This window comes from Siphateles boraxobius, unplaced genomic scaffold, assembly GCF_051911475.1.
Source record: "Siphateles boraxobius isolate OS27281-9 unplaced genomic scaffold, OSU_SipBor_1 26, whole genome shotgun sequence".
Taxonomy (NCBI): Eukaryota; Metazoa; Chordata; class Actinopteri; order Cypriniformes; family Leuciscidae; genus Siphateles; species Siphateles boraxobius.
This window is the reverse complement of record NW_027508876.1, coordinates 27548083-27567632: the sequence shown is the minus strand read 5'-3', so window position 1 is coordinate 27567632 and position 19550 is coordinate 27548083. Positions and strand designations below refer to the sequence as shown.

Sequence of the window (19550 nt, the reverse complement as noted above, 5' to 3'; positions counted from 1 at the left end):
TTATTTTTATTAACATCTTTATAATTAATATCTTTTTAAATTATTTTTTTTTAGCCCTCCCCACTTCAACTAAGGGCTAGCAGAAAATACAGTCATGCAAAGTCTCATGCTGGTAAACAAAGTTACAAAAATGCATTTTTTTAATTTATTTTTTCTCTCCAAGTAGTTTTTTTTTTTCATTTGTTTTTCTTTTTCATATATTTTGACATCCATTTTCTCACAGTTCAGTCTACGAGGAAACAATCTCTTTGATGAAGCATATCTCCCTCCAAAAGAGCGCGTAAATATTCTTTTCTTTCGTCCTTTTTTTCTCTATTCTTTTTTGTGTAAGTCGCTGCCTTTGTTTGTAGGGTGGACGCATTGCATTTTTACAGTCGCATTCGGACATCAGTGACGTCGCATGCCTCGTAAACCATGGAGATGTTACTTATCAAAATATAAATTTGTTCTTTTTTTGTACATTTATTCTTGATTCGTTTGGCGTGACCTCCTGCGCTCCCTCTGATTAGTTAAGAAGGAACAATGCAGTCAAGCCAATAGGAGAGAATACGAGACAGAGATGGAGGGAAACTCTGAAGGCAGTTTTAGACAAGTCGTACATAGACGATTTTTTTTAGAAAGGGAGATTTTAAGAATGTCTCTGCATTTCCCTGACCTTTATACCCTCTTTCTATGAAGACAAAACGCTAGTTATTGGTCCAAGCACTCACATGTGCATGTATATAATCTATGGCAGCAATAGCTATACTAAATCACAAAATAAATCACATAATACACCTCTATAATCAGAGAGGATTCCCATGGGAAAAGTACTCAATTTGAGGGGTTTTTGGGAATTAGAGACAGCACCCCTGGCAGAACAGCCAATCCGTTCATATTTAAAGGGACGAAAAGTTCAGATCTGACAGGGAACATCTAAAGTCATTTTGTGCCATTTTAGCTTTCGTACATTATTTGGTCACAGTTGGGCTTTGGTCTGTCGAGACTGTGTTTTCGATGTTGCCTCCCCCGAACGTACGGGAAAAAACCTGGAAGACTGTTTGGGAATAGCAACGTACATCTGTTACCAAAGCAGAGTGCTGCGTTTCAATTTTCAGTGCTCTAGATTCATTCACAAAGAAAAGATACTCTAAGACTCAGACTTTTCTCGGACGGGGAGTGGGAACTACCACACGGCAATACACGGACAACACACTTTGCTGCTAATATGCTGAGTGGGGGAAAAGAAAACAAGAAAAAATTGTGCATGACTAAGTCATTTTTAGTCATTCTGTGCAAACGGTCGATGAATATCAGTCTGTAAAAAGTCTGTCGGAGAGTTCTCCCAGCCAAGAAATGCTACAGGGTCTTAGCAGAAATGCTACATAATAATTCTAACTTGGTCCTTCATTCTTACACATAGACTAATATACAGAAACTCAGGGCCCAGGTGAGTGCGGCAGTCAAAACGCCTGGTGTTTTGATCTTAAAACATTGGAATGTTTTTTCCGTTCGTTCCTTCAAGAGTCTTTTGTCTCTTTCAGGTGTCAGTGCAATGTTCGGTTTTGTTGCTGTAAAGTCAGTCAGTCTGCAGAAAGAGGAGTGATCAAGAATTTCGGTGAGGTTGCTTTGGTTACCGTTTGAAGATTCGGCATCGGAAATTTCCAGTTTCCTTTGTTGTTGTTTTTTTGTTTCCAGTCACACCCTCTTGCCACTCCGACATTCCTCACACGTCCCGTATGGATGGTGCGGTCCCATCTGCAAAGTTTTCAGGATCCAGCGACTAGCTGTGTCTCCTTAAAATAATTGCCAAATGCTAGAAACTTAACACTGTGGACAAAAACAGAAATATAATGATTTTGTTAGAAACAAGAATTAATTATGCAATGCTCTAAAAATAAATAAATAAATAAATAAATCACAGAAAACGTAAGATGTAGAAAATGCTTTTACAGAAACCACACAAAAACAAAGTTACTGACAAAAACAGAAATAAAAGAGACAAACACGGTTAAAACTTTTCTACACACAGATCTCAAGATGAAGATGCATGCACTTAACGCTTTGTGCAATGTATCTTCTCAGGGGTGAAAAAGTCCAGTCCCGGAGAAAACACACAAGTGCTAATTACAATTAATGGCATCACACAGTGTTTAACCTGAAATCTAAAGATGCTTAAGATTACACTTGACTAACTAAATGGGGCCAATTAACTTTCTAGATCAAGCAGGAATGGAATAGTCCACCCCAGATACATTCTAGATCAATTTAAAAATACAATAGGCAACTACATTATCATTGATAAAGGAAACTTATTGATTATATCTGAGAACAGTAGAAAGCTGGGGAGGGTTTACCTGTGAATCGCTGGTAAAAGTTAAGCATGTACTGCAAGAATTCAGTTAACAGATAATTCATTCAACTATATGATAATATAAGCGGAATCATTTGTCAGTTTGAGTCAAATTATGAGGTTTGAAGAAATAATTAAACAGCTGAACATTTCAGGCCAATGAAATTATGCCTCAAATTATGCCTATGTTTTAGGACATCTTTTTTGGGGTTACACTTTATTTCGATAGTCTACTTTAGACATTTTATTAACTATAATTATCTTTGCAACTACATGTCACCTAACTCTCATTAACTTGCAGCTGCATGTCAAGTGACTCTCAGAGTATTAGTAAACGGCTAGGTTAGAGTTAGTAGAATAAGTTCACATGTACTTGATAACTTGCTTATAGTAAGAAACTAGGTAACTTTGCAACTACATGTCAAGTAACTCTCAAGTAAGGAGAGTATTAGTAGACTGTTAGGTTAGGGTCCTAGATTGGAAGTTGACATCTAACTTTGCAACTACATGTCAATGTCAACTAACTCTCATTAATTTGTAACTACATGTCATCTAACTCTCAAAACTTGACATGTACTTGAAAAGTTACTTATAGTCAGTAACTACAAGTAATTTTGCAACTACATGTCATCTAACTCTCATGAAATAATTAGTAGTTAGGGTTTGTAGAATAAGTTGACGTACTTGAAAACTTATAGTCATAACTACAAGTAACTTCGCAACTACATGTCATCTAACTCTCAAGAGAGTATTAGTAGACTGTTAGGTTTAGTAGTAGAATTAGTTGACATGTACTTGAAAGACTTATAGTCAGTAACTACAAGTAATTTTGCAACTACATGTCAACTAACTCATTAATCTGCAACTACATGTCAACTAACTCATCAATTTGCAACTACATGTCATCTAACTCTCAAGAAATAATTAGTAGTTAGGGTTTGTAGAATAAGTTGACATAATTGAAAACTTATAGTCAGTAACTACAAGTAACTTTGCAACTACATGTCATCTAACTCTCAAGAGAATATTAGTAGACTGTTAGGTTTAGTAGTAGAATAAGTTGACATGTACTTAAAAGATTTATAGTCAGTAACTACATGTAACTTTGCAACTACATGTCAACTAACTCATTAATCTGCAACTACATGTCCACTAACTCATTAATTTGCAACTAAATGTTATCAAACTCTCAAGAGAGTATTAGTAGACTATTAGGGTTAATAGTAGAATAAGTTGACATGTACTTTAAAAGTTACATATAGTGAGTAACTACAAGTAACTTTGCAACTACATGTCAACCAACTCATCAATTTGCAACTACATGTCATCTAACTCTCAAGAGAGTATTTGTAGACTGTTAGGTTTAGTAGTAGAATAAGTTGACATGTACTTAAAAGACTTATAGTCAGTAACTACAAGTAACTTTGCAACTACATGTCAACTAACTCATTAATCTGCAACTACATGTCAACTAACTCATTAATCTGCAACTACATGTCCACTAACTCATTAATTTGCAACTACATGTTATCTAACTCTCAAGAGAGTATTAGTAGACTGTTAGGGTTAGTAGTAGAATAAGTTGACGTACTTGAAAAGGTACACATAGTCAGTAACTATAAGTAACTTTGCAACTACATGTCAACTAACTCATTAATTAAAGTGGACTATCGAAATAAAGTGTTACCTTTTCTTGTTACCAGGTTTTAGTTCAGGTAAGAGGCAATAAATCTGTCAAAAAGTATTGATTGTACACATATACAGCATTCAAACGTTATCTGGGTGAATGAGTACATTTCAGTTATGGAAAGAAATAGTTATTCTTGTTAATATGCAAACAGAAATTGAAAATGCACACACACAAATACACCATAAACAAATGCTCATTTACATAAATGTAAACATAGCACAAACAATCTTGAAAGAACAATCAGCATACATAAAGAGAAAGGCAGAGATGAGTTTAATGGGCATTCACTCGTGTAGATACAGATTTGTACAGATCAAGTTTACGATGTCGGTCTAAAAGCTTTGCTTTAATAGGTGAAGCTAGTTAAATCTAGCTAGCAGTGTATGAGTCTCTACAACAACACTGTAGCCTAAATTATCCTCATAGAGGGGTCTTGCTTTTTTAATATAAACATGTCCGATGTGTTTCAGTGACCTGACAGTGTTGTAATAGGGCACAACTACATGGAATACACAAGTCAAGGAAAAAAAATCAGTTCTTATTTTAACATTTTAAACATCGGATTACTACAAGAACAGCACAATATTAACGTCAACATTTACTTACAAGGAGGAAAGAGATTTTTTTTTTTTAACTAGAGAATGAATTTTCTTAACTAACTAATCACTAGAGATCCATAACTAATGGAGACTAATCAGTTTTAGTGGAAGAAAGTCTCTGGTTTCACAGTGTATGAGAGGGCCTGGCATCATCCAACAATTAAAAAGATGTTAAAATACAGAGATTTTAACAAGGGTTGCTGTCGATGTCATGCGGGATTCAATCGTCCTTCAGATCTGGTAATGCGAGTACAGTATAATAGAAGTAAAATAAAGTATTACAAAATTTTATTTTGTTTGGGTTCCTTATTTTTTTTGACATTTTGGTTCTGGATAGAAAATATGGTATTAACTATCATTTTCGAATATAGCACAAAATGTATCTACTAAAACTTTACTGTTATATTACCATTCAAAGTTTGGGATGGTAACATTTTTAATGTTTTTGAATGAAGTCTATTTTGCTCACCAAGGCTGCATTTATTTGATGAAAAATACAGTAAAAACATGATACAAACAAAATACATGTCATTCTATCCCGCCAAACTTTGGTTATCATAGAAACTGTAGCAATTCCAAATTGGAAAACGGGACTGATTTAGGGAAGAAGGGATTCTGCAGGGCGACTGAATCTTGCATGACGCCGGATACATCGTGGGATCCAGGTTTGCATGATAGAGGAACCATGTTTAAAACAAAATGGCTCCTTACTGATACTGTATATTTACTGTCTCAGCAGTGGGTTGTTCTCCATTGGGAAACTAAATCACATTTAATGATTAAAAACTAGATAACATACAGTTTCCTATAAACTACAACTTTGCAAGTATTGCAACATGTTATTTTTCTTTTTGCTATTTCAGGGAAGTATTTTCTCAGAAATGGCTTATTTACTTATTTATTTATGATTCTGGAAGCACTTGGTCAAATCGACCTGAATACATATATATTTTTGTCTAGTTCTATTAATCCAAAAAGAAACACAGTAACACTTAACGTATATATCATATACAAATGAAACTGTTGTGTAATGTTTTTGAAAACAAAAACGATTCGTCTTTGAAAAACATTCAAAATATGATAAAAAAACAACATCAGGACACTAACATTGACAAGACAAAAAAGAAATGCTCTTAAAATCATCACATCCTTTTCGTCATCTTCCATTCTTCATTCTTTTAACCTTTTCATCAGGATTAATCATACGCTTGCACATACATTTAGAACACCACATGTGCGTTTGCAGCATTATGAATTAGGGTGGAATATTGCACATGATTTGCATATGTGGGTGAGTTTGCACAATATTCCTTTTTTTCTGGAGCATCATCTTAAAATCTTACGCTAACACATCACAAACACTGTGCACAATGGCAAACAAAGAAAAATAATTTCATCAAATGTACTTTCCCCACTTTTTTTGCTCCTCATATTCAGTTTTCGGAGTGGAAGTCTTTGCTTAGAGGTGGGCGAAACTTGGCAACATGTTATAATGAGCAAAACAAAGTATGCAAACAAATAAACAAACAAAAATGACGATGAGCCAGAACTATGTGCAAAATAAAATAAAGTGATTATATGGCAATGAATGCTCAAATAATCAATTTGTCAGATTTTTCTTTTACCCATTCAGTTTTGATTCAAAAGGTTTGCAATTAAACGAAATTATTTGACAGCCAATAACAGTCCAACAACAAATTCAAACAAACAAACAAACAAACAAATAAACGTGACACATTTCATTTTTAACCCCGACAAACGTTTCTATTCAGAGTAATGATTGCATATGTACATTATTCTTGCATTCAAAATTCTGGTGAGTTTTCTACAGTCCAGAATTACATGTATTCACAGTAATATTAATCTTAATTCAGAGTCTGATGGAAATGGAAGGTTTTTGAACACAAAGCAAGGGTAGTGAGTGCATTTGAAATGAAAATGCATTAATCTAAGACTACTGTGAAGCATGGGGAAAAACAAAGCATTTACTCCCGTCCATAAACACTCGCACAGTTATTGACCTTCTTAACCTGCCAAGTCCAGTTCAAACACGAACATGACCCGTGATCATTCACAAACTGTGTATCTACTGACGCGCTCACGATCAGTCATTGTTATTGCTATGAATGCGAGTATGAGGCTTTCCTGCCTTACTCTCCGCCTTTCCTGAGTCGCTCTGTCACTCTTTCCGCTTTTTCTGCTACAAAATGGAGGGAATGGGTGAGCGGCAGCGACGGAGGGGTCCCGGGGCCTCGTAAGGGTCAAAGGGCGTGCTGGTGATGGGGGTCAAACGCAGGGACGACCCCGCCATTCCTGATATGTTGTTCAGGCTGCGAGATTTCTCGTAACCCGTGGCTGCCAGATTGTTTGCCCACGTTAGAGACAGGTTGAATAAATTTTAAATGCGTGTTTTTCGATTGAACAGCATGAGCGATAGGGTGGATTGTCATTGGGCGTTACATGTTCGGTTAATATATATCGGTTTGAGTGACAATGTAGCCGACAGAATATTAATTATTGGGAAAGGAAAAAAAGAAAAAGAAACATGAGTGTAAAATTTAAACGTAGATATAAAGTGGAACAAATGTGAAGATACAGGTAAAAGACAGACGGACAGACATACACAGGACAAGACAGGACAAAACAGGAAAATGACAGTTATGAAAATCATCATACATTGGTTTACTAAAAATTCCACAACATATAAACACAGTTTCCCAGAATCAAATACTCCACAGATAAACGTCCACACATTCCCACTGGTTGAAGAAAACACTGGCTGGATTGTTTGCCACTAAGTTGTGGTAAAGTTGTGATTTGCGATGAAGTGTTTCAGTTAACCAGTGCAGAGTAAGACTAGACAACAAATAAGACTGTTGGCCAGACTGTTGGAGATTGTTGAAGAAACCACGGGAGCCATTGTGAGACATTTCAACAGGTTTATAAACATAAAAAACAAGATAAAGTGTTGTTAGTGGGTTTTGAAACATTTTTGATTACTTTGCTCCAAAACCTGGTGAACTGCTAAGCTTATGATGTGACACTAATAAGCAATAACAAACAGACACATTTTGAGGCAAGTATTTTCTTTACTTAATTTTGTATTGATGTTATTTTATTTGTAATGAATGAATCATTTATATTGTGCCTTTCTGAAGCTTAAGATCAAAAATATATTGATACATTTTGGTATTAAAAAAAAATAAAAAATAATTATAAAACAAAATTCTATATAGCGGCTTTTAAAGACTCAAGGTCAAAAATATATTTTAAATATAAATATATATATACATAAATAAATATATCGCATTTTGGAAACAAATAAAAAATGTTTTATGTACTTTGTATTGATGCATTTTTAAATAAATGAATACATTTAATTTAATTTAATTAGTGCCTTTCCAAGGCCCATGTTCAAAAATATATTGACACATTTAGGTAATAAATAAAAAGATTTTTGAACTAGAGCTTTGGAAAGGCACCATATAAATTGAATTATTTATTTTGTATTGATGCATTTAAAATAATAATAATAATTTAATTTAATTTATATGGTGCCTTTCCAAAGCTCTAGGTCAAAAATATATATATATGTACACATTTTAGTACTAAACAAACAAACAGATAAATTATTCTATATAGTGCCTTTTCAAGACTCAAGGTCAAAAATATGTTGAAAATTTTTGGTAAAAATAATATATATATATATATATATATATATATATATATAATTTATATGGTGTCTTGCCAAAGCTCTATGTCAAAATATATAGAAAAATATATAGATTCAATCAATCATTCATTCATTGATATATAGTGCCTTTCCAAAGCTCAAGATCTAAAAATCATTATATACAGAAGGAATGTCTAGGCGGCTCACTAGGTTTTGGAACAGACTAAATGTTACTTACTGAGGTGAAGTAATTCTCAACCAAGTGTTTCTGTACTACTATTAAATATCACCGTAAGAAGCTGATTAACACATCACAGTTGGTTTAGTGCACAGATATGCTTTTGTGGACCGCTGGCTGGTTTCTTTGACTACCTCCTGAACACCCTATTATACTTCACTTGACTGAAAGGTCATAAAGCCTGCATTTGTATAATATAATCATGACAAAAAAAAAAATTCATAACACTTCCACTGCATTCACGTTGTCGGAATTACCGTAATAACAAAAAGACAACACAGAATCTATGCTGTTTACATCTTCACACTCATAAAATGCCTACATTTATGGCTTTGCTGATGACATGAAAATATGCAACAACAAAAAAATCTGGCAAAATATTAAGCAACTAATAATACGTTTTTATTTATGTAACGCCTACCAAAAAGTTGTCGGCTAAAATAAAATAAGCAAATACAGTAATGTATCAACATAAATCTCCCCCAGAAACTCTGAATTACGGTAATTTCGATATGTTTTCACAAGTGTTTAGTGTATTATAATTCCATCTTTTGACATAGTAATAAAAAAGAAAATCAGACTTATGAGTGTTACATTGAGCTTTTGTGAGATTTGTAGTCAGGCTTTGTGACCAAACATTTAAGTGAAGTGACTAGCAGCGACCTTCCACCCACATATCAGATTTATTTGGCTCTCTCCCGCTTTCTCCCTATATGCATGTTTGTATGGGAGAGGGAGAGGTGAATGTGGGAAAAGTTTGCCGCACGTTAGTAACAGAAACATACGCTGGAAGAAAAACAAGGACGATAAGGAAAAAAAAAAGGAAGACAACTTTCCTCTGAAAGTAGGACAACAGCTTGGACACACACACACACGCACACACACACAAATGCATTCAGACAGAAAAGTGCAGAGTCAGGTCTGATATAAAATTCACACACACACACTTTTTATGGGGACTTTCCATAGACAAAATGATTTTTATACTGTACAACTGTATTCTATCCCTTTAAACTACCCCTAAACCTATACATCACAGAAAACGTTCTGCATTTTTACTTTTCAAAAAACTTAGTATGATTTATAAGCTGTTTTCCTTGTGGGAAGCAAAAAATGTCCCCACAAGGACAAGGATTTCGGATATTGTCATCTATGCGGTGACATTCTGTCCCCATAACGTAGGGTTTACCTAAATCACACACACACACATTTTTCTTTGCCACATAAATGTGCGCAAAATCACAATCAAACTCAACATGCACACAAAAACTACAGTCAGCGATATGCAATGAATTTCTGTGCAAATAGTTTGTAAAGGCATTCTTCTGTAAAATGTTGCATCATTCTTATGCAAAATTACAAACTATTCAATGCAACAAATTACATTTAAAAAAACTAACAAAAATTGATTCGATTGATGCACCAGGAGGCCTGACGGCGAACACAGACGGACGTAGGAACCATAGCAAAAGATTTGCACATACAGAACAGCCTGTGTTTATAATACAGTACAGCACACACACATCGCTAACACAGTATGACACAACCGCTACTTTATCTGCTGGTCTGGACAACAGAACAACAAAAATAACTGGGTTGTTTTACCCGTATGCCTGGTCAACATCGGTTCAGACAGCCACATGCCCTTTTTATTATGTTTGCCTAGTAAGAGCTTTTAAAGGATTCCTCAGGAGACAGAGCGCATTAGTGAGGGTGGAATAAGACAGGAAGAGGGAATATATTTAATGGGAGTGATGGATACTCGATGGAAGTAGGACGGTGTGTGAGAATGTAGCGCCACTAAAACAACAGGAAATTTGTGTGACAGCACGGTGAAAAAAATAAACCAATCAAAAATGCATATATTAAAAATGTCAAAACTACCTTAAAAATATTTGAAGACAACATGAAATTAAAATTGACCTCATTTACTCTATTAATAAATATACCTGGTTATATATATCCATGATTCAAACAAATCCAGATGTTCCAGAAGTTACGTTATACATTATCGAAGTATAATGTGTTGACATCTCATGTTGTCTATCTACTAAAATATGCCTATTAATACCTGAAATGGTTTATATAGCATATTCTTGCTACATTATATATTTGAAGTACAGCATATTTATGCCTATTGCACTAAATAATGCAATACAAGACTAAATAAACTAAACGCTATAATTCCTACACATTTACCATGGTAAATACCCACAACAGCTTTGATACCTCTCATGCTAATGTAGGTGCGTTATAGTTTATTTTATATTTCTTATCATGTACATGTAATATTTTATAATATTACCATGTTCAGATCGCTCAGTATGATGAGTGCTACAAGATTTGCATACCTACAGTGAACCAGGAAAAGCTCATAAAGAAGTGTTTACTGTTTGAACATGTACAGAACAATTTTAAACAGTTGATGTACCTACCCATAGTCACGCATTAGAAACTCTGGTGCTGCACTGACGGCCTGGAGGCGAATGAAGGATGAGATGAGTGTTAGTCACACAGTGGAAAGAGTTAAAAAGAGAGTGAATGACATGAAAGAACAAAAAAAAGGGGTGTGCAAATATCAGAACCACATTTAGATGCCCTAATAAAATGATAATCTTTAATAAACGCCACAGTCCATGCGACCACCGTACAGCATCAGTTAGGCTATTGGATAATGATGATAATGATGACACCCTGATAAGTTGAGGCAATAATGGGTGTGATTGAGGATTGGGTGTTTATGTTAGGGCTGGGTTGAAAATATAAATTTCGGTTTAATCGTCTTCACTAACACTCTTCACATTATTTGCAGCGCTCCTCCCTTCCAAAAAATCCCAAAAGTGCATTGTGCCTTTTTAATTTTTAAATGAAGCGTTTGCTAATACTGTTAACTTAATGCTGCCTTCACGTGCTATCGCACCTTTCCTACTTCCCACTTCTGAAGTAATGATTACGAGCTCATCGCATTTTGACTTGACTTGAGAGGGTCATGTCCATTATTTATTAACTAGGAGACTAATATGATACTTCCAATAGCACTTCAAGGCTGAGATTTCAATTCGTGTTTACAACTTTGTGGTGGCGTTATATGTGCGCCTTCAACTCGTAAATACGATCTGTCCGACAAGACTTGAACACACGAAAGGCTCAGCTTTCAAACTCTGTAAATTTTAATGCGAAATTTAAACGATAAATACCTTCTTGGCGCTCTTTATTGTGACGTGACAAATCTCAGTTCAAGTGAAGCGGTAGCGCGCAGCGCGCGTCAACTCATCTCTTCCGCTTTATTTCCGCTTTACAACCACGAAATAAACACGAACATCAGAGGGTATGTTGAAAGATACAGTAACTTACAACTTTCCAAAATCCGCATTATATCTCATGTAATCTTGTAATAATGGTTTATTGACGAAAATACGTAAACAACAGCTCAAAGTTAGAATACAAGTAGACCTAACCTCAGAAAAGCCATTCAGTGACCATAAACTTACGTTAGCTAGAAAAATGCACTCAATTACATATTCATTATATTTTTACATAAAATTTCTTTATTGTATGTTTGTATAAATACATCATTAAAAACAAGTTATACTGCCATCTTTAAATGTTTTATATTTCATCAACGAATTGGAGTAGAAACATAATTATATTATTAAAAAGTAATCATCATAAAACTACCTTATATTCAATTTAAATGTTTTTATACAAATCTGTTGTTAATTTTAACCTTTAATATTACAGTAATACCAAATGACAGGGTTTCCTGTTTACATAGTTGATAGAAATTTACATTTACAGTATCTTATATATGTATGCTAATTAAACGATATCAAATCGAGATTGGGAACTGAATCGAATTGCAAGCTTATGAAATTTGTGTCAACACCCACTGCCCAGTCCTGTTTTCTGTCATATATGTTGCTTAGGTCTACATGTGTGCTGTGAAAGCTTTATTACAGCTCAGGCTGTTCCGGCAGTATATCGACCGCTGGACTGTTAGCTATAGAGAGAGCTCACATTACCCACAATTAAGCTCTATCGATCGGCTTGTGACCAGAACACAGAACACCACAACCATGACTGGCTGCTGACTGCTGGAATGTGCTGTAACAGGAGAACAGATAAAATACGCTGATACTGCTCTGTTATCAAACTAGTCCTTAAACTTCAACAGTGCCACTTGTTAACCTTTAGTTTAGCACAACACAATGGCACAATAATAATAGTAATGCTTATTTTTAGACAATATATAGGAGGCCTGTAAACAATGACACTAATGTATAGTTCAAAAAATGGGTTTCTAAATGACAAGTTGTGATATTTGCAGACAGGAAATGCACAGTTGCAAACACACACATGCAACGTTAACAACTACACATATACAGAAGACATGGAAGGAGTGTGTCTGTGTGTGTGAGTGATGATATGAGTGATAAACCCTCTGTTATTTTAGTTTATGAATGATCTTTAACTAAATGCATTAATTTAACAATGTTAATTTAATGCACTTATTCCAAAATGTAAGAATTTATCATACTTACTATAATACCTAATGTTACAGTGTTAATTTCTTATGCAAAATCCAATTTAAATTTGATAAAATCCACCAAATCTAATTCTGACACAAACGTATTCGAACGCGTTTATTTTAGAAAATAATGACGAATCATACCAATTGAATTGAACCAAAATTAAGATTTCCTGATGCATTCCACAATTGAATCGTATCATCAGGGCAAATATTTACACATCTCTAATGCATAACCGCTTCACTACACAGACTAAATATAGACCTGATGGAGACCCTGTTTTAATGGAGAAAAAAGAGATTTCATGCTGTTGCCTTGACGGAACTAGAGCACACCTGTTTAGTTTTGAATGTCCTGCTCAAGGCATGTTTCATAAAGACTATAACTTTGAACTTGTAATGCAACTTAAGGCTACAATTTGTGTATACATAAAGGAAATATCAATAAACTGAGAGACTGTTATGTGAAAGACACCCACGCGTTACAGCTTTCTTGAAATAGTTTATAGTGCTTCAATAATAACAAAATATAATTAAATCCATAAAGGGGTCATATCATATTATGTATAACAGCAAAAAAGGTTTTATTTTTTATTTAATTTTTTTTACATACAATGAAAATGCATGATTATCTCTGATTGTCAAGTTCAATTGCCTTCATATTAAAGGGTTAGTTCGACCAAAAGTTCTGTCAGTATTTACTCACCCTCATGTTGTTCCAACCCCGTAATACCTCCATCATCGGAACACAAATTAAGATATTTTTGATTAAATCTGAGTAGTGTAACAGCACAGCGCTTCTGGGTTGTACGTCAGAACATAGGCTCACTATTGGCCAGCAACACACACACATGACCAGCATCGGCCAATAGTGAGCCTATTTTCTGACGTACAACACAAAAGCGCTACGCTGTTACACTATGTGTACTCACTCAGAGGCACACACAGAAAAAAAATGAATAGTTGAATAAAGTCATTATTTTTGTTTTGTTTTTTAGCACAAATGTATTCTCGTTGCTTGATAAACTAAGGGTTGAGCCACAGTGGTCACTTGGACTATTTTAAACAATGTCTTTACTAACTTTCTGGGCTGGCAAGTTTCAATTACACAGAAGCCCATTTGAGGAGTGATCCAGCTCTCATATTTAATCAAAAATATCTTAATTCGTGTTCCGATGATGAACGAAAATCTTACGGGGCTGGAACAACATGAGGGTGAGTAAATACTGACAGATTTTTCATTTTTCGGGTGAACTATCCCTTTGAAGGTAGGAATACTTGATTTATTATATCACATATAAACATTTTTTTTTATATATATATATATATATATATATTTTTTTTTAAATGCATGCTGATTGCCACATTCAGTTGCACTTGCAACTTTGCTGGATTTATTAAAATAAAAATGAAAATATTAAAATAATAAAATCTTAAAAATAAATAATTATACAGCAATAAAACTTAAAAATTTTAAAAAAAATAATAATTATGAATATTAAAAATATATTACAATCAATATTACAATATACAAAAATAAAACATTAAAATATGAATCAATAAATAGCAATAAGACTTATGATAATGAATGTTTTATCTAAAAAGATTGAGGAATATTTGGTTCATTATGTTATGATATGACCCCTTTAAAATTATATTCGCTTTTAGTCTCGAATAAAGTATAAACTATTGTAGTTGCTTCAATGAAACTGATGTTTGCTTGTAAGTGTGGCCCAGAAAACAGGGCATTGATGAACTTTGACCAGTTGAACATACACGGAAAATGACCAGTTGGAACAAGATAATAAACATACAAGACAAACAACAGGACATGGAGGAAGACAACAGAAGATAGAGAGACACACAGAGAGGGAAAGAGAACTCACAATGGCTTACAGAAATCCTTCACAGAGACTTCAGTTGTCTGATACTGACTTTGACTCTGAGCAAATAGCCTCATGCAAACAGCATTACAGCAGGGCAGGTCGGTGCGCACACCCAGACACACACACACACACACACACACACACACACTCCTCTAAGAACAGTGAACAGCATTTAGGGATTATATTGCACAGGAAGAGATCGTTTTAACACCCAGAGCAATATGTGTGTGTCTGTATAGGTTCCACAGATGGCAGGAGTATATTTAGATCTTAAATCAACTCCCATTGGCACAGACTCACTCACACAGTTTACACTCACTGTATCGTGCCCAATTAACAGTCTAATGTCTGTTTGACGAGGCACTATGGCTCTGTTCCAAACCCCAGTGTGCTAACTTGCAGTCTACATAGTCTGTTAGCTTCTAAGGCAGCATCCTAGCTGAAACGGAGCCTCATAAGTGACTGGTCTGAAATGCTCTCCATGGCCACTAACTGTGTTAATGGTTACTCACACACCACACAAATAGTGCCGAAGCGCCCGGGAGACTCGACGGATGCTTGCAGTTGATTCCAGTGAGGACTGACGTCAGCAGTTGCACAAATAACACTCAAATAATGGCTGAAATAGTGCATTTTAAATGCATGAAACCATTTACCATGCCATGTCTTTTTCGATGAAAATCACAATGCATTATGGGATTGTGTTTTTCATGAACGTTCCATATGGTTCCACCTTATGTCGTGGCCAAAACAAGGTATCTTATCAAGGCCGCATAATTAGGGTGCTTGCCACGAATATTTAGTTATTTTCTCATCAATTATTTCTATGCTTATTTCATTATTTTATACCTAGAATTAGTGATTTGAACAAACCCATACCCCAAATATTAAATGTTGGTGTGCAATTCGCTATTGCTTATATACATTTTCAAACCAGTGTTGTTATTATTGTCTAAAACTATTAAAAATCATTTTATTGATTGAAATAAATCTGAAATAAAATAGAAACATTAGATGAAAAACATAAAACTTAAATGAAAATTTGAAATGTTGCTTTGGAATAAAGTTCTAAAATGACTAAAACTAAAGTTGAAATAAAAATAAATCAAAGCTAAATAGAAACGAAAATGACAAAAATACAAAACTACTAAAACTTAAAACATCACTGACTGTCAGATTCAGTTTATTTGTTTTTTGCAACAAGAAGTAAATTGGTTGATTCTCATTGTATTTAAAAAACTACTTTATTTCATGGTGATCGCTGACTCTCAAGTTCCTCATCACATGACACCCTTAAATCAGAGAATATTAGAGATTTATTAGAGAGAATATGACAGAGATTTTCATTTCTAATGTCAGGTTGGAATATATGTTATTAATGTAACTATTGTAGTAGTAGCTCCATATGCTCTATACTATATGTAGATGTTCGCTCACTAGGTTTTGAAACAGAGCCTGGCAGTTTAGCTAAGATGCCATGTTACAGAACTCACACATACACATACATATCCTCAACCGACACTGGTCACTGGTCTTTAAAGCTTAACATAATGTTATTTCTGCATCTATAGGGTCTCTGGATGTTAAAAGTGATAGAGCGACTGCGTCCCAGAAGACGATGTGTTGCTCAAGCCCAGGATAGGTGCTGGGAAAACACAGGCTTGGCTTTTACCACGGTTCCTTCTTACCTGCTCTACGTCAGTCTGTCTGTGAGTCTGTCCAAATATCCCAGTGTCTGTCTGTCAACCAGTCTGTCAGACGTCAGTTACACAGCACACATACACACACCTCAAAAACAAGAGCTAACACACAGTCTGTCACACACATGTAGGAGATTCCGGCAACGCTAGGAACTGAAGCAGGTTGAGGTTGTATGAGCAGATTCGTAGGAATCTGTGCCACACATAAACACTCTTTTTCTACATCCATCTTTACTTTTTCCCCTCACTGTTGCGATCGGCAGCAACATCCACTCCAAAAATATTTAGGCTAAATTTTAGATTATGTATTTGAATTGCATATTAACTCAGTGTGTAAAAAATGTTTATGCAATTCAAATATATAAATAAATCTTACATTTAGGCCCAAATATGTTTTTGAGTCAATGTTGCCCGCACAGTGTTTGCAGCATGGCACAGAACCGAAAACTCGTGCTCATTTGAATTCACATTGACCTCTATCGACCCCTGACCTTTAACTTGAGGTGATTCGACTCAGCACAGCGAACACCTAAGCAACCTTCGAGTTAGTTTTTCTATGTGTGTGCATTTTTACGTGTTGCCTTGGTGCGCACGTGCGCGCCCTCCATCACTCCAGGGTTAAAGGTCAGTGGAAGAGTGAGGGAAACACATGGAAAACACAATAAGCCACGTCACATCACAACAAACACAACGCACGCACGCACACACAGCGAGGAGGAGGACGGGGGAGACAGTAGAACAGTGAGAGAATATTTGAAGTAGCCAACATACAAACGCGGGATATGACACAACCTGAAGAAAAAGACAATACAGAGCGTGTGAGATCCCACTGAAAACCACACACACACACACACACACACACACACACACACACACACACACACACACACACACACACACACACACACACACACACACACACACACACACACACACACACACACACACACACACACTGCAGCAGGTGCAGTTCCATTTGTAATTGCACTGGATCTCATATGAAATTGAAAACAATCTTTGTTACACAACACTATAGTGTCCAACTTTGTCCCATATGCATGTTTTTCTCATTACAGAGAGTATGAGGTTAGTGTAACAGACCTGAATACATCCGAGTAAAGATTGGGTTTCTGCTCTCTTCTTTTTTAACATCGTAAAAACATATATACAGTATATGCAACATTTCAAAGGATCTTTAAAGAAATATTCCAGCTTATTTTCAACCTAATAATTTGGATTATTTCACAATCATAGACATGAACAGCACAGCAAATCAACAAAGTACAGCTATTAAATTGTATGTTAACACTTAAACATTACATGTGATGGCTTGAGACTAGTGTGATAAAATGACCAATGCATTTTTCTGTGATACTCAAATCTGATTGGTCAATCGCTGGATTCTGCTCTCAAACATGTTAGTGTAATGATGTTAAACAGTTTCACTATTCACATAAATTGTAACGTTAATTTATTTATTTACCGTTAAAAATTTTGGGCCTGCATTTAATTGATCAAAAATACAGTAAAAAAAGTAAGATTGTGAAATATTATTACAATTTAGAATAACTATTTTCTATTTGAATATATTTGAATATGTAATTTATTCCTGTGAATAAATCAGCATCATTACTCCAGTCTTCAGTGTCACATGATCCTTCAGAAAACATTTCAATATGATGATTTGATGCTCAAGAAACATTTATTATATAGATTATTATCAGTTGAAAACTTTTTTTTTCTGCTAAATATTTTTGTAGAAACTGTGATCCAAATTTTTTGTCAGGATGAATAGATGAAAAGAAAGTGGGAAAAAACAGCATTTATTTGAATTATATATATTTTGTGACATTAAAATGGTCTTTACTGTCACTTTTGATCAATTTACTGTGTCCTTGCTGAATAAAAGCAATTATTTCTTTAAAAATAAACCTGGAATATTCCATTAAACACATTTGATTGCTAGTCTACTGTCCTCTACACACAGTGTCAGAAAAATGCACTTTTATAGTAAGATTTGTGTCATCTCATTGTATTTCTGCTGAGTTTCTACATGCCGAGTGTTAAAGTGGGTGATAAATTGTCCACAGTGCACAAACATTTTTGGCATTGACTGTCCAGAGTGGGACAGTCAGCAATTTAAGAGGTGAGAGCCAATCTGCAAAAACATACAAGAGCAATTCTATTTTTCAGAGAGTGTGTGAAACCCAAACTTAAACTCATATTCAGTAACATCATACAACATTAGATTCATTTCCTTTAACAGATGAAACTAATGACAGTTTGTTAGGACAACAACACAACATCAACACGAAAGATTACACCCATCAACAACGAAACACCCATGCAGGTGTAAATGTGTGTGTAATTGTGTTAAATATCCTAGATCATTAATTATCCGACTTTATGAGCATGTGTTTGTATGTTTCTATTTCTGTGGTTGGTCTTTACCTCTGATCACTATGGTTTGATCCATGCCAAGGTGGAGTTTGCATTAATATCCGTCGGGTTGTGTTGAGGGAACGGAAACCTGAGATATATCGAGTTCTGACAATTGTGAGTGCATGGATCGGACATTGTTCGTGTCATTTGTTGTGCGTTTTTGTGGATGGATAGGAGATTTGTGTGGTTGTTGGAGGTGACAGAACAGGGTCAAAAAGTGTTGTGGGATGTTGTGTGTAACAGAAGGTTTGACACTGAAAATGAAGACCAAGGATCAAGGAAAATGCAATGCAAAAAGAAATTGAGATAATGGAATATAGATGGGAAAAAGAAGAGGATAGTGAATGTGAGGAAAGAAACGGAGGAGAAATGTTGTATTATTATGGAAAATTAGACATGCAAAAAAAAAAAAACACCAAACAAAAATAAAGAAATTAAAGAAAAAAGAGATGAGGAAAAATG

General features: G+C 34.9%; 1 protein-coding gene across 11 annotated transcripts in view; it reads right to left on the bottom strand.

Moving 5' to 3' along the window:
• Positions 1 to 442: 442 nt before the first annotated feature.
• Positions 443 to 19550, bottom strand: part of kcnc3b (potassium voltage-gated channel, Shaw-related subfamily, member 3b) — a 69496-nt gene continuing 50388 nt past the window's right edge. For 5 of the 11 annotated variants that reach the window (XM_077245317.1, XM_077245321.1, XM_077245320.1 and 2 more), the window contains one exon: positions 443 to 1809. In XM_077245317.1, coding sequence (XP_077101432.1) covers positions 1796 to 1809 — 14 coding nt within the window. In that variant the 3' untranslated portion in view covers positions 443 to 1795. Of the gene's footprint in view, positions 1810 to 4276; positions 6977 to 10967; positions 11009 to 17417; positions 17439 to 19550 lie in introns of those variants that run through there. The other 6 variants (XM_077245311.1, XM_077245314.1, XM_077245315.1 and 3 more) reach the window with 3 other exon arrangements.